Source organism: Amia ocellicauda, chromosome 10 (assembly GCF_036373705.1).
Source record: "Amia ocellicauda isolate fAmiCal2 chromosome 10, fAmiCal2.hap1, whole genome shotgun sequence".
Classification (NCBI taxonomy): Eukaryota; Metazoa; Chordata; class Actinopteri; order Amiiformes; family Amiidae; genus Amia; species Amia ocellicauda.
Window position 1 is genome coordinate 235,985 of NC_089859.1, and position 22,826 is coordinate 258,810.

General features: G+C 39.3%; 1 protein-coding gene across 5 annotated transcripts in view; it reads left to right on the forward strand.

Annotated features, from left to right (window-relative positions):
• The window catches only part of mid2 (midline 2), a 156,470-nt gene that overhangs the window by 127,326 nt on the left and 6,318 nt on the right, over positions 1-22,826 (forward strand). For 4 of the 5 annotated variants that reach the window (XM_066714645.1, XM_066714646.1, XM_066714644.1 and 1 more), the window contains 5 exons: positions 5,620-5,768; positions 7,004-7,131; positions 8,100-8,243; positions 15,650-15,811; positions 22,351-22,558. In XM_066714645.1, the coding sequence (XP_066570742.1) occupies positions 5,620-5,768; positions 7,004-7,131; positions 8,100-8,243; positions 15,650-15,811; positions 22,351-22,558 (791 nt within the window). The remainder of the gene's footprint in view (positions 1-5,619; positions 5,769-7,003; positions 7,132-8,099; positions 8,244-15,649; positions 15,812-22,350; positions 22,559-22,826) is intronic. The other variant, XM_066714648.1, reaches the window with a different exon arrangement.

Sequence of the window (22,826 nt, forward strand, 5' to 3'; positions counted from 1 at the left end):
CTCAGTACAAACCCCAGGCAGAAGAAGGTAGTACGTGTTTATAAAGTATTCGCAATACTCTGTATATGTTGCGATGAAGCCCTCATGCAAAGCTCTAATATGTGACATTTTTGTAACCTGGATTTGGGAATGAGTTGTTTACTTCTGAATTCCACCAAGATTTTTCTACCATCCCTCAAAGACAGGACTTCTTCATAAATCTTTTTATTTTTCATCCTGCCTCTCTTCTAAACGCAAATCCCCTCTTTAAGACTGTGCTGCAGATGACAGGGCATGCCTGATGAGCTGCTGTTCTCCTCTCCCTCACATCAAAGGATTCTTAGGTGCGATTTCTGTATGAAGCCTCTTCAGCCCTGTGAGACATCTCCTATACTGCCTCATGTAAACCCAGTGTGAACTTCCAAAAGGCTTTCAATCTTACTTATTTATTGCTTTTTAAGCTGCAAATGTATTTAATTTTAACACAAGCTGCATCCCCCCTAAAAAGTAGCAGATTGAAAACAAAGTAAAGATGGATTTCTCGCTGGCAGAAAGCAGAACTGCAAATGCTCAGTGGTTAGTCAGGGTAATAAAACGAGTAGTCCAGTATATGCTTATGGTAAACATTTGCTTTGAAGTCTTTCAGACTCGTCTGAAAGGCAGAAACAACAACAACGTTGCGTGGGGCCCGTCAGACACAATGACAGGCAGCTCAAATATGAGTCGAGATTTCTGCCTTCAAAACGTGTCACTTTTGTGGCAGCCATGCAGGTGGTATGTTGTCAAAGGTTCCTAGTTTTGTGTGCTTGGCAGCCTCAATAATAGGGAAGCTCTGGTGATGTGCATTGAAACGATTAACCACGGGACATTTGTGTTTTCTCTGGGCATGTTTGTGATATCTTACAAGCAGACATTCGGAGTGGTGAGGGAGCACTAAGGTGAATATATCAGTATGCGGAGGAACACACCTCGCCAGACTGCAACTGGAGATGATTCATGCAAGCCTGTCTATAGCCCAACAGTGGGACGTATTTTATTGGTGGACGACTCTGATTCTGTGGCGCTGTATCGCGTGTTTGCTAATGAAGACGTATTTGTTATTTTAATTTCTCAACGAGATTAACTTCAACCTCGAAAGGCAGAGGCACCGCATCCATCCAGCAGCCGAGGCTTAGTGTTGGGTCTGAGCCTGTGAGAAATCCCATTCGCAATAGCAGGCAACTCCTGCTGTGCCATGAAATGAGTTTGCATATGATTCCTTCTGGAGGATGTGAGAATTTCCACCAAGATAAATGCAGGTTTGGCAGGAAGAGATGCATGTCCCTTTAGCAGAACAAATGAGATTAAACTGCCAGGAAGTGTATAAACCAAGAATTAGGCAATCCATGACATGAGCCGAGTGACGTGCCTTAACTTCATAAGTTTGCAGGAGGAACCACCAAACAGTCTCTCTCTCTCTCTCATATGTATGTACAGTGAGGGGAAAAAAGTATTTGTTCCCCTGCTGATTTTGTACGTTTGCCCACTGACAGAAAAGATCATTCTATAATTTTAATGGTAGGTGTATTTTAACACTGAGAGACAGAATAACAACAAAAAAATCCAGAAAAACGCATTTCAAAAAAGTTATAAATTGATTTGCATGTTAATGAGGGAAATAAGTATTTGACCCCTTCGACTTAGTACTTGGTGGCAAAATTAACAAGATCCTCCTGTGTAGTTCTGGGCTGATTCCTCACCGTTCTCATGATCATTGAAACTCCACGAGGTGAGATCTTGCATGGAGCCCCAGACCGAGGGAGACTGACAGTTATTTTGTGTTTCTTCCATTTGCGAATAATCGCACCAACTGTTGTCACCTTCTCACCAAGCTGCTTGGCGATGGTCTTGTAGCCCATTCCAGCCTTGTGTAGGTCTACAATACTGTCCCCGACATCCTTGGACAGCTCTTTGGTCTTGACCATGGTAGAGAGTTTGGAATCTGATTGATTGATTGCTTCTGTGGACAGGTGTCTTTTATACAGGTAACAAGCTGAGCTTAGGAGCACTCCCTTTAAGAGAGTGCTCCTAATCTCAGCTCGTTACCTGTATAAAAGACACCTGGGAGCCAGAAATCTTGCTGATTGATAGGGGATCAAATACTTATTTCCCTCATTAACATGCAAATCAATTTATAACTTTTTTGAAATGCGTTTTTCTGGATTATTTTGTTGTTATTCTGTCTCTCACTGTTAAAATACACCTACCATTAAAATTATAGACTGATCATTTCTTTGTCAGTGGGCAAACGTACAAAATCAGCAGGGGATCAAATACTGTTTTCCCTCACTGTATACACACTCACCACAGCCTCATTATGTTGCTGATGTTGGGGTTCAGTTGCATTTTCTAACCAGTGTTTAAGGAGGAATGATAACTCACTGGACTCACTCATTCATGGTAGTAATGATGTATAATACAAACATGCAGTGCAAGCAGAAGTTGTTTTCTGAGGAACCAGTTTAGTCTTTTGACACAGATTATCACCACACGTATCATGTGACAATGGAGATTTTTCCAAATAGACTATGCTTTAAAGGCTGTACCCAACCCCCCCCCCCCCCGCCCCTCTCTCTCTCTCTCTTTCTTTCTCTCTCTCTTGATTGTCCACGAGTGGCTGTTGGCAGTCTTGACCAGAGGACCTCTGCCTTTCTGTCCTGTTTTGGGATTCAAATCTCATACCAAATACAGCAACAGACTGGGATTCACACTAAATTGTAGGCAGCACTGTGGAGTAGTGGTTCGGGCTCTGGACTCTGTGGGTTCAAATCCCGGGTGGGGCAGGTACTTCACTTACATTGTTCCAGTAAAAATGCCCAGCTGTATAAATGAGTAAAAATGTAAGTCACCCTGGATAAGAGCGTCTGCTAAATGACAAATAATGTAATATATATAGATATATATATATAGATATATATAGATATATATATATATATATATATATATATATATATATATATATATATATATATATAGATATATATATATATCTATAGATATATAGATATATATATACAGATATAGATATTACAGCAGAAGTTATAGCTATCTGCTAGATAGCACTTCAGTTTATTATGCTCCTCGCGTTCTTGATTTGTTTTCCTCCTTGCTCCCTTTCCCGTAGCCCTCGTCTGTAACCCTACATCTTGACAGCACTTAGCTTTCACCGTCCAGGATGTAGGAAGTCTCTTACTGTACTTGTGTAAATTGTAAATTGGAATTTGTAAAATGTATTATTTTTAGCTTTTAGCTAAGTTGAATTTGTAATGATTGATGCCTTGTTACTTCTCTGTATTTTTGCACTTATGTTGTAAGTCGCCCTGGATAAGGGCGTCTGCCAAGAAAAATAAATAAAAATAATAATAATAATAATAATAATAATAATAATAATAATAAATTAAAACTGTGCAAAAAATGGCCTCATGTACAGGACATGGACAGAGAAGGAAAACAGCATTATACAAATAAAGGGAAATCATGGGTCTAAAAAAAAGACACTGAAATAGCATCACATACGGCTTGCTTTGGCACGTTGCCATTTATAAAGGGATTAAGTAAAATGAAAGGACTTGTTATTCTAGTTTTATTTTTCAAGTATTTGTTATTTAAGTTTTTTTACATTCAAATTAAAGCTGTGTTTTTAATAGGTTTCTTCCCTGCCATTCGACACGAAAACAGATTATCTGTAAAATGCCGGCTTTTTTAACATTTTTTAACATTTTAACCTGATTAATTCGACTGAATTCTGTCAAGTCGACACCAAGGGAGAAAACAGATGGCACGTCACCAAAAGTAATCAGAACACAGCGATGCAACTCGCCACAGAGGAGTTTATTTCACTGAAACAACGTTAAAATTACGACATTGTTTCTCAGTTTTAAATCCTTTCACCAAAGACATTTTATAGCCACACGATCCGTTGTGAAAACAAAAACTACAATCTAGACAGAGAGAGAGAGATGCACATCCATCAAATGAAGGAATGTGTCCTCAGACATTCAATTAAATTAGACTGTAGCCATGCTCAGTCTTGAACTCTGTGTGAAGGTTTTGATGTTAGTTTTACAGCTGTACAGAAGTGTCGAATGTGTGGGAAAGCCTGCTGTTTCTGAAAGTGTCCATTGAGATGCAGGACATCTGGTAACGGAGACGGATCTGGAGAGATGAGGTCGTGCTGCTGGATAGTAAAGCTTCTTGTGCGTTTACCCTATTGCATTGACGTCATGCTTCTTGGTTCAGTAGTGTCAGACCCCCACTCCTTCAGGGTGATCTCGTGGCATAGAAAAGCCTTTCTGTGTGCTCGGGCGCTCCAGCCCAGGGTCTGACTACATCACACAAACGGGCAGATCTCGATGTATTTATTAATGCAACACACTTATAGTGCACAGATCGTTTCCAAGCTTTTAAGTCTCCCCTAGACTGAATTGTTCAGCTGCAGTTTAACCCAGCCCGCCCCACCACATCAGAGATGAAGCGATCGCTCGTACTGTCTTGGTCCTGCCCAGCCGATTAGGCGCGTCTCTGGCAGAAATGTTCATGATAGCCTCTTTTTAACAGGGCTAGTGCTTAAATTAACAAATAAGTGATCTCAATCTTAAAAGCCTGCAAATTCCCAGACACGTGGTAACGAGCAATCTCGCCTTTTCCCGTGGATTCATCTTTCTTTATGCTTTATTGCAGTTAATCAGTACAATATTGGCGCAAGCTGCGTCTCGGTTCCACTCGGCTAAATTGCCGCATTGCACTGGGGAGCTGCGTTGGAATTCCTCAATTCATTTCTCCATAATGATGTGATAAACTGCTTGTGCGAAGTCTCTCCTTTAGGGGAGCTGAGAATTGTCAGCTTAATTTCTGTTGTCACTCTAACAATTTGAACTGAAGTGAAAATGAATAAATGATTGGACTAATTAAGGAACTGAAAACTTCCTGTAATTTGTTCCTGAGGGAAGCCGTTCGCACCGTAACAGAAGAGCTCCAGTGTAATACAAGTAGCAAAGAACTGTGTTTAGGTAGTAATTGGATATTACTGGTGTATTTGTACTCAGAAACGAAGACACTCATGGGTAGTGTTTGTGTAATAGACAAAACCAAGCCTTTCTTTGAAAAAGTAGTCAGTATTTTTTGCAAGGATGTTATTAAAACTATATAATATTATTTCTGTTACTGTAATTGTACACAAAATACATTATATATATATATATATAATATATATATATTTAAAATCTGCATGAATTTAGTGATTTTATTCTTTCAATATATAAAACTCTAAAAGTGACGTTTACTTTCAATGTAAATTGATGATTTTTACAAGTATAACTCTCCTTCAAAGTGCAAAAGACAGCAACTTTCTGACTGTATTCATTTCTCTTTCCAGGCTTTTACCTACTGTCAGCTTTTCACATTTGATTTGTCACTAATCCTGTTTGGCTCCCTGCCTCGACCACCTTGAACGGGCCGATCCAAAAACTGCCAGACACACAATCCGATTCCCTACCTGCGGTGTTAATGCAGTGATGAATTACTACGAAATGATTTCAAGTCTTGGCCAATTTGGTCCTGCCTCCCACCGATCCCCTCTCCCTGTCTCATTTGCTTTCTAAGGTGATGAAGCTTCGCAAACTGGCCCAGCAGATTGCCAACTGCCGCCAGTGTCTGGAGCGCTCCAGCGCCCTCATCACTCAGGCAGAGCACAGCCTGAAGGAGAACGATCACGCGCGCTTCCTGCAGACGGCCAAGAACGTCGCTGAGAGGTAAGAAACCGTTGTGCGCTATCTTTTTTTAGTCTTATTCCTTTTCAGCTGGAGTACTGGGACTGGGACCTGGAACGGGACAGGCATTCGATGCTGTTCAAGTCTTGGAAAATCTACCGATGAGTTTACCTGAAGGATAAAAACAATTGGAAGAGCAGAAGAAGGGCCTCTTTCCTGCCTCTAGATTATTTTTCCTTTTTTGTGGGAAATAAGTGGAATCATGATAAATTAAATGAAACGGAAGTATTTTTGAAGCCTCAGGCATCTGACTTTTGTAAAGCAGCTGGAGTTATGGAAGTAAATTGATAAAATAATTGTCAGACGAATTGGCATTGAGGGCATGATTTTATGTAATGTTTTTTGTTGTCTGTTTTTTTGAATGTATAGGACGCCATAGCAAGTATTTAATGCAGTCATACTCAAATGTGTTGACCTTTCGGTTCCTCAAGTTGCCAAGCGCAGTTTAGCCATTCGTTAGGTTTGAGTGATTCTTATGCTGATTCTCTTGGCCTATTCATATTATTATTAAGATGGCTGGCAGTTTGTTAGGCCAGTAAATAATAATCTGATTTAATTGATTAAATATGGTTTAGTTTCCATAGAGGAAATATGTTTTTGGCTTTGGTACTATAGTTATATAGTTACCATAGACAGAGCCTAAACATTAGAGAAGGTTTTATAACCTTATTAGCATCGCTGTACTTTCATATAATTATCCTGCTCTTATCTGGTGTCATCATCTTATGAATTCCAGGCTTCAATTATTATGGAGACACACATTTTGTTCTTTAAGTGAATCATTTTAAATCGGTTTGGGTTTTTTTGGTATAAAAGATACTTGTGACTGATCTGGTAATAAACATTTGAATTATCCGACCTGCTGCTCAGTAACTGTTATTTTACAATCTAATCTTCCATTGCGCAGTGTTTTACCCAGTGACCTGACAGTCACACTGTTAAGATGAGAGGGCAACATAATTAAACGGCGGATATATTTCGTGTGCCTTTTGTCCCGGCCCTAACAAACTGGATTTCTAATGAACTGTGAAGTCTGTGCCAGTTCTACTCCGGGCCTCGTGATACAGTACGCTGCTAAAGGCAGGGTTTATTATAGAGCCCTATTGCTGTATGTTGCGAAAGAACTGCTGGTCAAAGGAGACGTACGTCTCTGCTGCTGCTCTGAGGTTTGTGTCCTTTCTGCCATCCCACCTGACCGCCTGCTTGCTCCCCACCAGAGTCGCAATGGCAACGGCATCCTCTCAGGTCTTGATACCGGACGTCAATCTAAACGAGGCCTTCGACAACTTCGCCCTGGACTTTTCCAGAGAAAAGAAGCTGCTGGAAGGGCTGGATTACTTAACAGGTACGGTTGCCGGGACAGACCGACAGGTTTGCGCCGTCTTCACCTCTCAGAAGAGCATGTCATCTCTGAGGCCGCCGGTCAGAAACGTTGGGCATCGACTGTACGTCGTGGAAAGTGTCGATGGGGTTTGAAATGTTTTGTGTCCCAGATGGAGTTTTTACACTCGTTGACGGTCAAAAAAAGCTCAATTTCACCTTCGCTATTATTAATTTTTTGTTGACTATTCTGTTGCTGTTATTGTCACTTAACAAGTTATATTTTATCAAAATATTCTGTGGTAATCCTTATTAAAGGTGATAAATCACAATAAAGATACAGATTTTTTGCTAGATTAACTGTTAGGAAGAACAAAATGTGATCTACAAAAGCTTCTAGTTGCTAATATGGGTTATATAATATCAATTTAAATAAATACATAATTAAAGTTAATGCTATTTAATCTGTTTCTGTTACTTTTATGCTAGTTTGGGTCTCGTTTAATATTAATATTTAATATTCTTTTGTTAGACATTAGACCATATTCATAGAAATTCTAGTGTTTTACAGTGTGACACCTATTTGTTCTAATGAGGGTGAAATTACACAAAGTTTAAATTAAATTTGTTGGCTAGAATTATTTTGGAATATAGTAGTCTAGAATACAATATCTATCATTTTCCTTGTTTTACTGCTTATACTGGCTTTATTTAAGTGCTTTTTCTCATTTCATGTTGCTAAGGACTGTAATTAGGTTACTGGAACATGGAAGTCATGGATAATCTAAGATGCGCGGGAGTGAAAAGTGGCATGGGAAATTAAATTACATTCAGGTTCATATAAAAGAAATACTTCAATGAGAAAGCTCTTGTTTCTCCTGTTTAATAACATTGGCGTTGTGACATTCTCGATGAAACGACACAAAACCCTGTGCCTGTTCTTCCAGTGTATAACTAAATAACTAATTTGTATTCCTGTGTTTCTGTATGCAGCGCCGAACCCCCCCTCCATTCGAGATGAGCTGTGCACCGCTTCCCACGACACCATCACGGTGCACTGGACGTCCGAAGACGAGTTCAGCGTCAATTCCTACGAGCTGCAGTACACGATTTACACCGGCCAGGCCAACTTCATCAGTAAGTAAAACACTTGTTTCACTGAAAACTAGGAACATTTATCAGGAAGGTGTAGACCTTGTTGTTTTGTTTTAACAATTTCACAAAGAGTGGGGGGAAAAACTAATACTCCAGTCCTTGCATGTCCTGAGGATCCATTGTGATTGATCAAAGCCACGTGATTGTTGGATTTGCTCGAATCGGGTTACATATTGTACTGGCATGTGCTCGTTCTTTATTTTATTTTATTACAAAGATCACTAACACTTCAGGTGTGTGCCAGCCACGGCCACCTTGCCAATTTGCTTATTAAGCAAGCCCGAGCAATTATTCATTGTATGCCTTGAATTGAAGCCCTCCGAATCTCATCTGGGCTACTTTCACAAGTACACTAATGTTGACAACGATTACGAAGCTTAAGCCCCCTACTGTCATTGTTCCTGTTGACAAATCCCTCAAACCCTCTCAAAGAGGATGGAAATGGAGATCCCATTGAGCCGGCATGCACTTGGGCGTCTGTGAAACATCTTTCTAAATTCGGAGCTGTAATTACTCAAAGCTTCTCTGCCATTTGCTCTGTATGACTGACAAGAAATCAGTCAAGTGAATCACCTGTGTCGAACTATTTTTGCATCGCAGAATAGTTCAAATTTTTCTGAGAACTGCTTAAAAATAATTTGCAAAAGTTTAAGTTATAAAGTAACGTTTTCAGACTTCAGATCTTAAACAGTGCAGCTGTATAAAATAACTGAGAATTTAAACAAAGAAGTATGAACTCCCAGCATCAAAATGTAAATCAAATAGATGGACATGAATACAAACTTTATTAAAATAAACACTTTACATCTCAAATATGCATATCTTTCAAACTGTAAAGTACTGCAACTGTATCAGGCAAGTGTGCAAGTGTTGTGTATAATGAGTTCTGGTCATTCTGTATAAGTTACGGTAGTTTGAACAGGTACAAAATGTATAGTACAGATTGTTTATATTTTTTATTGTCTTTAACTCTGTCTGCCTTGTGAATGGAAACATGTTGTGGTATATTTAGTCATATTTACATGATTTCTGTGTGTTAGGACAAGACAAAACTCATATTAGTTCCTTAAAGACGATAAATTAGTATTTGTGTGGCTGACATTCTGTGTGGCGCTGAAAATAAAATAAGAAAACGTCTTGAGATATTGTCAGCAACTGGAGAAAAGCTCACTTTTTCTCAGGAATGTGGCTGACAGTTGATGGCTGGCTCAGCAGCCAGAGTGATATCCTCTGATTGGAAGTGATTTGACTTTAATTTATGACTGAGTTGTTCGCAGCCCTTTACTCGCCGCTGCCGATGTGCTGTGACTAGCTGAAGTAATGCGTAAGAAGGATTTATTTCAACAGCTGTTGCAACCACATAAGATGCCAAAGTGAAACAGAGAGCAATATGGATAGAGTTACTTTGAGGGCAAAAGTGGGAATTCAATTAAATTAGATTTGTGATTACACCTACCACTTTGTTTATTGCAAGAGACAAATTCCTTCGTCCATATTATCACCTCATTAATTGGAGGCATTTTGATTGAAGTGGCTCAAAAATGAAACCGAACAGTTAGATCAGAATTAAGAAGAAGATGTATTTTATGCTCAGGCGTTAGAAAAGTTCTCTATAATGTAGGAATCTCATTAAGGCAATCTAAATTCTTGGGACTGCATCGGCAAAGGCTGCAACCTGTTGCTTTCCTTGAAAAATGTGAGCCTTCATATGGAAATGTATTACAAGATCTACAGAGGTTTGCAATCTGTAATGGCATGTTTACTGCAGAAAACAAACAAACAATACAGCTGCCTTCAGTTCACAGCGCCACTCAAATAATTCAGTGCTTTAGCATAAATAGGATATGGATTTTCCATTGTGGTTGCTTTCAGGTCGTATGTGCCTAATTACGTTAAATAGCTGGCTCACAATTGAAAGGCACCCCTTTGTGGATAATTAAAATTGCAGGAGACATTTAGAGAGAGAGATAATCGGGCTCAGAGGGGTGTTATATTGTGAAAGTGTACAAACTGAAGACATTCTACCGACATCTGTTTCTGGGCGTAATTCTTCAGGGGCTGATAGAGATTTCAAGCCCTTGTGCGTAAATGGTATTCAGCAACCAGTTGGGTTTTTGTTTCTTTTATCTTATATGGTAGAAGTGATGAAAATATGAATTGTTACTTCAAATGGAGGATCACTGAATGACTCTTGTGTGTGATATCAATAAACTGGGTGTTGTCATCTGGGCACTGACGCTCATTTTCTTTTCAAAGTGTATGAGCATAACACATTTTTAACAATTTTATAAAACATGCATTTTAAGTGAATTTAAAGTTTTGAACTTCATACAATATGGAAAGAGATACGCACCTGTATATTTGATGCTGAAAACATATTTTAGCGGAGTACTTTCTGTGCTCAGAACAATACTATTAATTTATACTAAAATCGTAATGATGATGACATAGTAGGCGACTAAGGTAATGCAGTATAAATAACTGAATCTGTTCGAGACAGTTTTCTGATGGAAAATGAGAACTAGAATGTAAAACAACGATAATGCCACTCATTAATGTGTAGACCACGTATTAGTGATTCTAATTATTGATATACTTCTAGCTCCAGGCCTGCCCTTAATGTTCTGGAAATTATTTTTTAACCATAAAAATGTATTGCATAAATAAGACTGAATTATAACTCAAGACCTAAATGTGTCCTGAAGCATTGCAATGTGTGATTCGGATTTGAAAAGTACATGCAAAGTAGTCCTGGCAAAGGAAGGTGACTGAACAATTACAACTCTGGTACAAAAAACTTCTTTTTTTACGCTTAGAAACTGTAAATCAAATCCGGATCGAATATTGACTTAGCTAGATGATCACCAGGATGCATTTTAAGAGAAGGACACTGCGGTAGAAAGATTTTTAAATGTTTACTGCTGTAGTGTATGGGTTTTACACTGAACTCTTTTCCAGAGATGTATTTACACTGTTTCTCTGCATAGGGTGACTGAAACTAGTTACAAAATACTTTATTGTAAGTAGTTAAAGAGGCCTGATCCCGTTTCACGATGCATGACTTACAAGAAGTATGTCTTCATCTCAGGAATTGATTTTGATTCATCTGTATTTGTCATAGGTGCACGCCATCCAATCTCTTCAAAGTCAAATCCTATATTCCCACATAATCTTATACCCACTGCACATTGAACATTAATTCTTAAAATGTCACTGATCCTGACATAACATGCATAGCCTAGTCAACAAATAAAAGGTTATGAAAAGCAGCGTCGCCATAAACATGCATGATGGCTCCCATCGTCTCTTATGGTCGTCTATATTGTGTATTTCACAGTAGACTCCCCTCACTTCAGATTGGAAGTCATGCTGCTAAATGAATGTTGTTTAGAGCCAGAGCTAAAGTCTGCTCATTCAAATGGCATAAAAGTTTGCAATTACCTCGATCTATAGCTTCCCTTTTCCATGATACGCCGCCAAAGTTGATTTAATCTTCCCATCTTTCTTTTCCCTGTATATATTTATATAAACACAATATTATGTTTTAGATTTTTTTTTTTTCATTAGATTTTAGGTACATATTTAGCAAATATATACTACAAGTATACTTGTACTTCCACAAAAAGCGTAGAAAAACAATTACAGTTGTGAGCACATGGTTTACAATTTTATGGTGCAATACTTTCCCATTTTTGTTTAAGAAGTTAAAATGAATGAGTGAAAAAGCCACTAACCTACCATCCATACTAAAAACCCTCTCACATATTAAACTAGATGCAGAAACCTGACGATGAACCATTCTAATTTGACAACAAAGGAGATTTCTCTTGATCCGAGCTGACAGCTTCACAGACATTTTACATTGATGTAAATTACCTGTTGTTGATGTATCTGCCTAGCAGTCTGAGTGGGAATCAGAGGGTGAGCGTGCAATCTCTAATCCTGGCCTGAACTTGGCCTGAACCGGATTGCAGAAGCCAAATCATTCTACCTCAGCTAATCTCAATGAGAAAACTAATAAGGAATTTCCTGATCAGTCTCGGAGAAACGCTGACAGATTCTATTTTGTCTGTTTCCTCCAAAGTACTGCAACATCATTTTCTTTGTCCCTCAGCGTCAACAAAGCAAATTCGACCAGCTTGTTTGTGGGGCTGCGGGACTCACAGCAGCTCTGTTGAGAGTATCCACTTTCCCTATAATTGCACTTTAACACATTATTTAATCCTGTTATTCTACTGCAATCAGCTAAACTATATATATATGCAAGGGGGGCAGTGCTCTCGATTCACCTCTTTTATTCCTTCTCTGCATGCCTCCTCTGATAGCAAGTTCTTCTATAACTTTGCGAGAAAGACGGCACCTCCTGTTGGGAGGTTAGGCTTCACTGGCTCCAAGAGATATTAATATGATTTCTGCCGGAGCGGAGGTGGCAGAAACCTCATTAAACGCCGTGTCAGAGGAGTGCAGGAGCTCCCATAAGAGTCTTTTGTTTATTTATATTGGGGCTGTTATCAAGCAATCGGGCTGAACATTCGTCAGTTTTCTCAGACCGGCGACAGATCGCAGTTGAATGGTTTTAGATAATTAATTACATCTCCTTCGGGTCTGTGTCTGTAAATACCATCAATTCCTGTTCACTTATTTGATTAAAGGGCCTCGACATGGATTTTAGTGCAACCGTTCCCTTCGTATTGATTATATCTATCACAGGGATATTATCAGGAAAATTAGTCATTACTCTGCTGTGCTCACCGGTCGAAACTTTGCGTGTGTGTCAGTGTGTGTGTGTTTGATATCATTTAATTGCACATCGCTGCACTGCATACTTCTCATCCCAGTTTGAAAACATTTCTGACTGCTAAATGATTTATATTATCTTCGGGGGGCTGTTCTTGCATTAAAAGCAACAGCTGTGCAGTCTTAGCACTTCTTTCAGTTCCTAGATTTTTCTCCTTGCTTCTTCCCTCATCATCTACTGAAGAGTTCATGTTTGCCAAGTTACAATCACCAATTACTCTGATATCACCGACATTCCTACATTCACAATAATGATTCTTTACTTAGCTGAGGCTGTGCCAGAACGGACATGCTTCATTTCAACATAACGGGACTCAATGCTTCTCTAATTCTGCAACAGAACTACTAATCGTTCTTGTGGGCTTTTACTCTGATCACCGCTGTGAAGAGGCCCAGACTCTCAGCCAACGTCTCTCCTTCAGTGCCACAGATCGTCTTTAATGGTCCTTTTCGTTTGCTCAACAACAAGCAGCCGAGTGATTCTGCAGTGATTAATAAGGAGCTCTCACCTGGGCGCCTCATGTTTAAGTAGTCTTGACGGTCTTAATGATGAAGGTCGGCCTGCAGATGATAGCGAGTGAAACACAACAGTGCTACACCATTGCCACGATCACCGATAGCCCACTGTGTAATGGTGGCTTCGAATCGTCCGGCTCTGTAATTAATTCTCCACCTTGAGAGGCATTATTTAATGTGTCTGTGTTCGTCCTCTTCCTCGGCTTCCAGGACTCGTGTAAAAGCGCCGGTCAGGGGAGATTGTTTTTTTTACAGTGTACCTGCTTCACAACAATATTATTATCTCTTCTTTCTGTTTAACTCTCATAACCGATTCCTTAAATAATAATAATAGTCTCTTGTCATTTCTAAGGCACTGTGGCCTAAGCTTGTGTCAAAAATGAACCTTAAGTCTGACTATGCTGAGCTCTTTCATGTTTTTTAGTCCATGCCAATATTTTGAAGGATATTTGTTTTTATTTACCTCCCAGTTGATGATAGTTCCTTTACAAGCTAGCTTTATTTTTAGGGTGTTATTTTTAGGGTGTTATGGTCTCACTGTTTTTAAAAAGCAAGCCAAAAACCCCTTAAACGCATTATAGTAAAAGGCACATTTTTTTTTTTTTATCCATTGCATAACCTCTGGTTTACACAGCACTGCCGAGCACCAGACAAGAGAAACAGCCACTAGTGAGTCTTGTACAGAAAAACACTTTAATATTTTAAATGCCATTTTTTGCTTTGTTTTTTCATGCCCTGCTTCATAGCATAATCCTGTGTGTTGTAAGTGAAAGGTATTTTTGTTTAAGAATGGGCCTGTTATTATTTATACATGCTGCATTATCTCTGAATATTTTATTAGTTTGTAAGAGTACTATCTATATCCCCACTCTAGGCCTTTTTTTTTTACAGACAACACAGTGGATAGAAATGGGTAACACCTTTACAAGTACAAGTATTAGCAACAGACGAAATGTTGTATAAAGATCTAGGTAGAGGACTTAGCCATTATTCACAATGTGTTTATTCCACTGCACACTGAGGAATGTATTGTAAACTTCTGAACATACACTTGAAAACATCATTGCCGAGAAAAGACAAAAACTAGCTTGCATCTGAGAGGAGTCTGTTGGATTTGTTTTCAGGAACAGCATGCTCGGTTTGATGGCTTGATTTAATGTTCAAGATGTATAGCACATATGGCTGAGCCAGGGGGCAATTTATGTTGATAGCCCCCTGAAGGATATTGCATAAAAAAATAAACTAGAAGGATAAATGCAACCAAAAAGCATCCTCTCTATATATAAATACATTTTCCCAAGGCTTGAATGCAGTAATTGTTCCTTTGAAGTATAAATTGCTATATACACAAAACATTTTTTTAAAAGCTCACAACTTCAATTAAAATGGCTAGCTTTAATTATTTGAGCTGCAGCTCTTTTAAATGTCAGTGGAGTATCCCTCCGCACACACGCTGCTGCTTAAGTCATTTTCCTTTGAAAAATACTTTATTTAGTTGCATACGATTCCAGTACAGTTGCCTTCTTTGTAAACGTCTGAATTTTTTCCCCCAGACTAATCTAAAAACTTTACCTTCCAGAACTGTCTGTTGCTGTTGCTATAGACCTTGACATTTACTTTTACATAATTAGATAAGAATGGCTTTAGGTGTCCCTTTTTCATCTGAATAGCAAACTCTTACACTCATAGCCGGGTCTGTCTGAATGCATGTCTGAAGTAGTGCAAACCTTCTGCTGTTGTGTATAGTTGTCTTTGCTCACCAGATATTATTATGGTCGTGCCCGAGGAATACAATTCACCAGAGAACCTGCTGCCGGCTTTATAAATGGAACCACTTTCCTGTTCAGTCCTGGAAAATGTCGGAAACTAAAAGCTGAAGGGGCTCGGTAATTGTAAGGCTCATTTTACGACAGACGGAAACTTAAATTTGACACAAGCCCAGCACTGTCTGCTGCATCTGCCTATTACCGTCTTGCCATTGCCAGTATAGTCGGTGATTTGTAGATGAAACGTGACAGAGTTAGATCCTGCTTCGGTTATCTTTTCTTCCTAAATGATTTCATTACTTCCCGTAGGTTTGTACAACTCTGTAGACAGCTGGATGATCGTTCCCAACATCAAGCAGAACCACTACACAGTGCATGGGCTGCAGAGTGGCACGCGCTATATCTTCTTTGTCAAGGCCATAAACCAGGCAGGCAGCCGGAACAGCGAGCCAGCCCGACTCAAGACCAACAGTAAGTGATTGCTTTTGTCAAGAGTGCGCCGTTGAGTGTTAGAATTAAATTGGGAGCTCTCGTTTCACAGGAAACTACAATCCTTCTAGCGCAGGGAGTCACCTAGTCAAGAGGCATGGCACAGATCTGCAGATTTAATTGCATTAACGTAGAGATCTGGAGGTCTGGAATCTACATTGAGCTTCTGGGATCATTTTTTCTTTACTCTTTATCTCTCACCGTGTCTCCCCACTTTCATTGGTCACTTGAAATGTATCAGAGATAAGCGAACCAGTAGATTAACTTGCGAATGACAAGTTGTGGGGGTAATGAACAAGCAACTGATAAAATGGAGAGGCTGTTTGATCAGTTCCTTGATCTGCTGTGCAGTCTCATTCTTCACTGGGATGGAAATTGTCAATCCGCTACCGTTCAGCTGAATTTTATGGTTGCAGAGAAGAAAAGGTTTTTAATCATGACATCAATTCACCGGGTAAGATTTGCCTTCTGCTCCCTGTACAATGCATCATCAACCTAGCGCCCTGTTGTGGGGAATGAAAACATGAAGAGCCGTAAAGTGGGTTATTACATCAGTCATTTGTGAGTCATTTGTGATGAAGACTTGAGGTGAAAACTGAACTAAAATGCCTCCCCTGCTCCACATGATATAATCCTGGCATGCCACCACCAACACCCCCCCAGGTTGCGCATTTTATCCATGTCTTTTGATGCTCACTGTTCCGTTCTCACAGTATCCGGCAAGCGCCTTTCCTCGCTGTACCTTTCTTCTGCTCACGCATCTAGTTTCCTCTCATATCCACCAGCTTCAATGAATCGGGCAAGACACCATCTACATCTTTTTTTCTTTGTTTTTAACCTTTTCATTCTGACACATCTCTTGTATGATTAGAAACATTGCCTTGAACGGGCAAAAGTGTCTTCAACGTTGGCCGGTACACACTGCCTCTTGTACTTGAGGGCACAGCCTCTTGAGTTTAAGGCTCTGACCCAAATGCATGATAAATAATTTGTTCTGGATCTCTCCAGCTAAAAGGATGAATCCATCTGTCTTTCTTAAGGGCGTATGCTTGGTCTGTTATCGAGTGCAATCTACACGCATGTCCAGTGTCACTGCACCTACAGATCGGTGAGTGACGTTCAAAGGCATTCACTGGAACATAAAATCAATTAAAAAAAATAATACCCATTTGCTTAAATTGTCTGGTGGATATTAATTTAGGACTCTGATAAATGATGTCCCTTTCCACTTCCCCAAGCCCTGGCTGTGTATCCAAAATAAGCCTCATGAGTAACACTTTGGGTATGAAAATAATACATCGATTTCTTTGTATTGTCAAGCAGACATCTTTTATATACATCTTTCGAAGCGCCTCCGACACTGGAGTCAAAGCAATGATATTATTGTCAGTGTGTTGTTTTATTATGCCGAGACCAACTCTGAGCAGAGTTAGAATGACACCTCCTTTATTTACCTCATTTACCCTGTTGATTAATCCAATACTAGGACAATATTTGTCTGTAGCATTTGGAAAAACAGTAGCCCTGCTTGTGTGTAGAGCAGTGCTTGTAAACTTGCAGATACGGACAACGGCGGCGCTTGTTTGAGTTGCCCATCAGAGTCTCGTGAGTCATACATCTGCAGCAGTGCCTCCAAATGTGTCAGCTTAGTTTTTGATGGATTTTTTTAGCAGTTCCTCTGAACACACTAGATGCTGAAGCTCCCAAACACCAAGCTGTACACAAGACTTCTGTTGTAACACAGACAGGTTTCCCTCCCTGTTCATTTCAATCACCTGTAACTGAGTGGGTAAGAAGAAAACAAAGCACAACAATAAGGTAGGAATATGCTGGAGATCAGATTAGCCAGGCATATCTGAGTTCCTAACTGCCAGCCATAAAATTGAGGCAAAAAAATGTCACATGACACAGCATTCTTCAAAGGCACTTCTGTTTATTATTTATAGGGACCGACTCTTTTAACACACACACTGTCGGTGTCTGTCATTGAAAACACCTGCAGACTTCCTTTTTGCCTTTTTCTTCCTCATCTGTGTATTCGAAGGTGGTGGTTGTAATTAGCATTGACAAATTGACAGCAGGGGAAATTGAGAGAGCAACCAAAATCTTGAGTGTCAATCCGCATGGGTGGCTGGTATGCTAAAGGAGGATTCAAACAGGGCAGTGGGGCGTGAAGTACAAAATATGTAACCAATGCACTGACTATAGAGGCGGTTGTGCTCAAAGGTTTCCGGTGCTGTCGGAGAGCTGATTTGCATTACATGTTATTGTTTTTATTGGCATCATAAGCTGAGAAGGAGACTTTGTGTTCATTTTTGATTTTACACCAGGTGCTGTGTGAACCAGGGTTGGGGTCAATTCAATTTAAATTTAAATTCATGGGCTAATTCCAACTCAAATCTTATACTTTTTTGAATTGATCAATTCCAATTTGAATTCTTAATGATTCTTGTAATTCAAATTAATGAAATGGAATTGTGAATGTTTCAGTCTTTGGAATTGGAATTGAATTGGAATTTAGACATTTTAAGCTGGAATTGAATTTTAATGGTCAATATCGCATACTTCAGCATTTGAATTGGAAATGCTTTTCATGTGTTTTGTTTTAATCATTTTACCATTTTATCCTTTTTAATCCATTATGAATCCTCTATAATTATGTATTATCTGTTCTTAAACTATTTTATTTTGTAATAATTGTGTTTTCATCACATTTTTCAATGATTTAGACAATACAATGTTTTCAATGTTTTATTATTAGAATTACAGGCAGATGCTTCTCAGCAGCTTCTCAGGTCAATTGTTCCTGGCCTCCTAGCAACTGAGGAATTTCTATTATCTGAATCTCAGCCAATGAGCTCCTCATCCACCTAATAGACACTCATACAAGACAGTGTCCTAGTCCTGCCCTCTTGTTGGGAAGGATATATCACAAGAACCATCTCAATTACTTGCAATTACCCACTGTTCTAAAACTTACTATATGAGGACATACCTCTCTCTCCTTGTTTTGTTGGGTAGGAGGATTGCGGTGGTTTTGACTGTGTTTTTGACTTGGACTGTTACTGAGAACCTGATGTTGTGATTGAACCTGGACTGGCTGAGGACCCACTGCCTACCGCTTTGGACAAACACTTTCACAATGTCAGAGGAGCCTCTGGTGTTTGATCACTTTGAAAAGTTAAGTGATGGTAACAAAGAAGGAAACCATTAAGGATTAAGGAATTGGTGTGGGAGACATTTTGAACTAGAATTGAAAAGGAATTTAGGAAAGTGTTTTGGATAATGAATTGATTTGATGGAATTTAAAGGGATAAATAATTGAATTGGTGGAATTGACCCCAACCATGGTGTGAACAGGTTTAAAGACAGTTTTTCCCAAGAACAATTATACTAGTTACGAATGTTGTGTTGAAGTCCCATCGTTATACTATGTTGTTCAAGCTCAAGAGATGAGAGGAGAAAAACAGCTACATCTAATCCTTAATTTACGTACTGCTTTGTAGACTTGCACAATCACTATATCAAGCTGCTGGAGCCGTACTGCTTACCTCCATCCTGCTTCCTTAAAAACTCTGGGCTGTTTTAGATTTCCTAACCCACCAGGTAGTCTGAACTTTGTGAGCTCTCTTTATTGTTCTTAGGTGTTTGTTTTTTGAAATCTATTGGTTGTGAATCTAATCCCTACTTTATACTGTGTAAGGCATCAGATAATTTAAAGCTTGGGGATTAATTGTCAGTCAAATATGCCAACAGTGTATTGTTAACCTTTCGATGACCAGTTTGTTTGCAAGCAACTAGCAGATAAGACTTCAACCATAACCTGCAGGGGAGTGTGTTCATTATCACCCTCATAACAATGTCATCTATGCAGTTTATTTAATCTCTGGCATGCAAGGGCTCTACATAAATAAATCTGATCTATATTAAGATGCTCTAATGAAAAGACAGAAGTACATCATGATAAGTATGAAGGTGTTGGAAGGTAATATCCAACAATGCAGTCTAACTAGGATTTAAATGTGGATGAGCTAATTGTAACACATCAAATCCAATTAGCTGACTACAAAACGTTTCGGCTTTTTGTTGATGAACGTAATTAAGAAATACCCAAAGTGTTTTATTTTAATCATTTTTATTATATATTCACTGAAGATAGAAATTACTGAATTGATATGTTCATATTGCTTTTCTGTTGTTCATTTTGAAACAAGTCCTGCACAATGTTCGAGTCTTGTGACACTTGAAAGTGTAAATGCAATACTGTTGTGTATATTTCCCATAAAAGGCTGATTATTTGCAAGTGTGGCACATGGTAGACAAAGCAGGTGCATTCACAAATATTAAATATATTGAATAATATGAAGAGAATATAGTGTCTGTTGGGGGTGGAGCAGGTCAAGGACAAAATTTGGACTAGGTCAATAACTAAAGTGATAAAAAGACACAATGAGGTCAAAACCCAAACCCCAATAAACAGTTCTAAATCAAAACATATCAATCAACGAATTGCTGAACATTATGTAATATATATATATATATATATATATATATATATAATCTATATCTATCCTGTGGGAAAGCGTTAATGTTTTTTGTTTTAGTTTTTCCTGTGATATTTTGTCCATGTAGATTATGTACTGTGGGGTTTGCCTGTGGGATTTTGTCTGCAATGGGAATTGGGGCCTCTTGGCTGGTAATACACGTGCACTGCTGCAGGGGCACCTGTGGGACTGAATGGCGTAATTAAGAGCCAGCTCTGCCCTCTGTTTGGCATTCACTGTTAGTCCCGGGACTGCTGTGCAAAAGACAGGAGTGCCTGACTCAGCACGGCACATCTCCAACAGCACTTTCCCAGCTGATTTCACTGGATAGGCAAAATGTTCCAGTGATATTTTACAAGTACGAGACAACAATTTAGAGCCAAGCAGATTCATACAAATCAGATCAAATCAGATCATTAACTATTTAAGTGTTTTAGAAATGCACTGACGTACATTAATATCTGACAATATAAGCGTGTTTATTCCGAGGGGGGAATATTTCCCTGCGACATGCTTCCAGTTAATATTGTACTACATGCATGTACTGTGTGGTTGAAAGGTGAGTCCTGATTAGCAATAGATAGAACAACTGTTTCAGAACAAAGCCCAATCTGGTACCAATATTCAGTGTATTCTTGAAGATACAATTTGATATTGATCAGATTAGGTGATTATTTTTGCTTTTATAAATTATCAGTGACTTTACTAATATATATACAGATGCTAAGATTCAGGGACATAAAAGCTGGTGTCAATAACTCAAAACAGAAGCCTTGTATAAACATTTTTGTAAAAATCATAAGAGCTTATGTTAAAATTTAAACAATTTTCTTCTGGAATTAATCATTCAAGCTTTCAAATGGAAACATTACACTTTATTCAACCCCGATGATGAAAAGGCTTAATAATGCATATGATGTTGCATGTTTATCCTGGTGTGTCACATGTTCTAGAATTTAGATTGGCTTGTTCCATGGAAGTGATTTGGTCTCTAAAGGAGCCTTGGAAAGCTTTAAAAGCGCTTGAGTGTTTGAAAATTGCTGGGCTCGGAGCGATAAGCAGTTCAAAGCCCCACACAAAGAGAAACCATATTAATGTAATTGGCTTCCAGCAATACATTTCCAGAGTATTTCATATCCTCCTCGAGTAACATGCACTCTGTGGACAAAGATTATTGAACGAATGAGGCCAATGTATTGTAGCTCATTAAACTAGGGATGGAGATTTAGGTGTCAGGGTTTAATGTCAAGTCCAGAATTGGCAGCTGGATGCATTGAGCTTCTGCAGTAGCCATGCTACCTTGAGCTTAGCGCTGCGTTTTCCCACATTTTGGTATTCAAAGTCATACTGTAAATATGCTTTCATCTTTTGTTTCACTGGTACTTTGTTGGCTTTTTTTGCCCCCCCCTCTCTTCTACTTCTCCTTCTTAATATTTCACCCGGGTGCCGAAGAGGGTAATACATGGTAATAATGAAGCTCCTTCCCTCGGTGAGATTAAGAGAGAGGTCTTTGCAAAGCACAGTTGAGGGACACCAAGAGGGCACTTTGAAAGGCAACTTTCGTTTAGTTTAAAGGGTCCCCTGCGTTCTCAAGAGCACTCATCCATATCTTCAAACACTCAATCATCGCGTTTGTGGAAATTTTGTCTGGCATCACGAGTTTCCTCTTCCTTTAACCACTTCCTTCTTGGATTGTTTTCTTCAGGTACAATCTCCAGGTCTCTGGCCTATGCCGGGACTTGATACTGCTCAATGCTGAATTACAGTGATTACAAATGTGCCCAGATGCCTATGCAGTGAACATACTTCTATACATATATAGTTCATATATATGTGTACGTCTGTGTATTTGCAATGGGAAATTCCAACAAGTTTTGATATGTTCCTTGTGTAAAGAGATGGAGATCATTTAACCCAAGCGTTCACCTTGACCAATGGCAAGACATTTAATTTACGCTGTACTTTGTGCTTTCCCAGGCCAGCCATTCAAGTTGGACCCCAAAACGGCACACAAGAAGCTGCGGCTGTCCAACGACTGCCTGACGATGGAGAAGGACGAGAGCTCGCTGAAGAAGAGCCACACCCCCGAGAGGTTCAGCAGCACCGGCTCGTACGGAGCGGCAGGCAACGTCTTCATCGACAGCGGCTGCCACTACTGGGAGGTCCTACTGGGAGCATCCACGTGGTAAGACATGAGACAGAAGAGACGAATGGGGACTCAATGAGAGAAGGGTGCAACAGGAACACCAAGCAGTGGAGCTGATGTCAAGGGGGATAAAAGGTTTCTGGCACACGCTGCTTGTCTGTTTTAATTCCTACTTTTAACTGCTAATTAGCATTCTCCTAATAGGCCACCAGACTTGTCTTTTTCTGAAAGCTGTTTGTGAAATGCTACAGATAAAAATGTCTCCCATAGTCAGGCTTGTGAAGAACCCAAAGTGTTTTGTATCTCA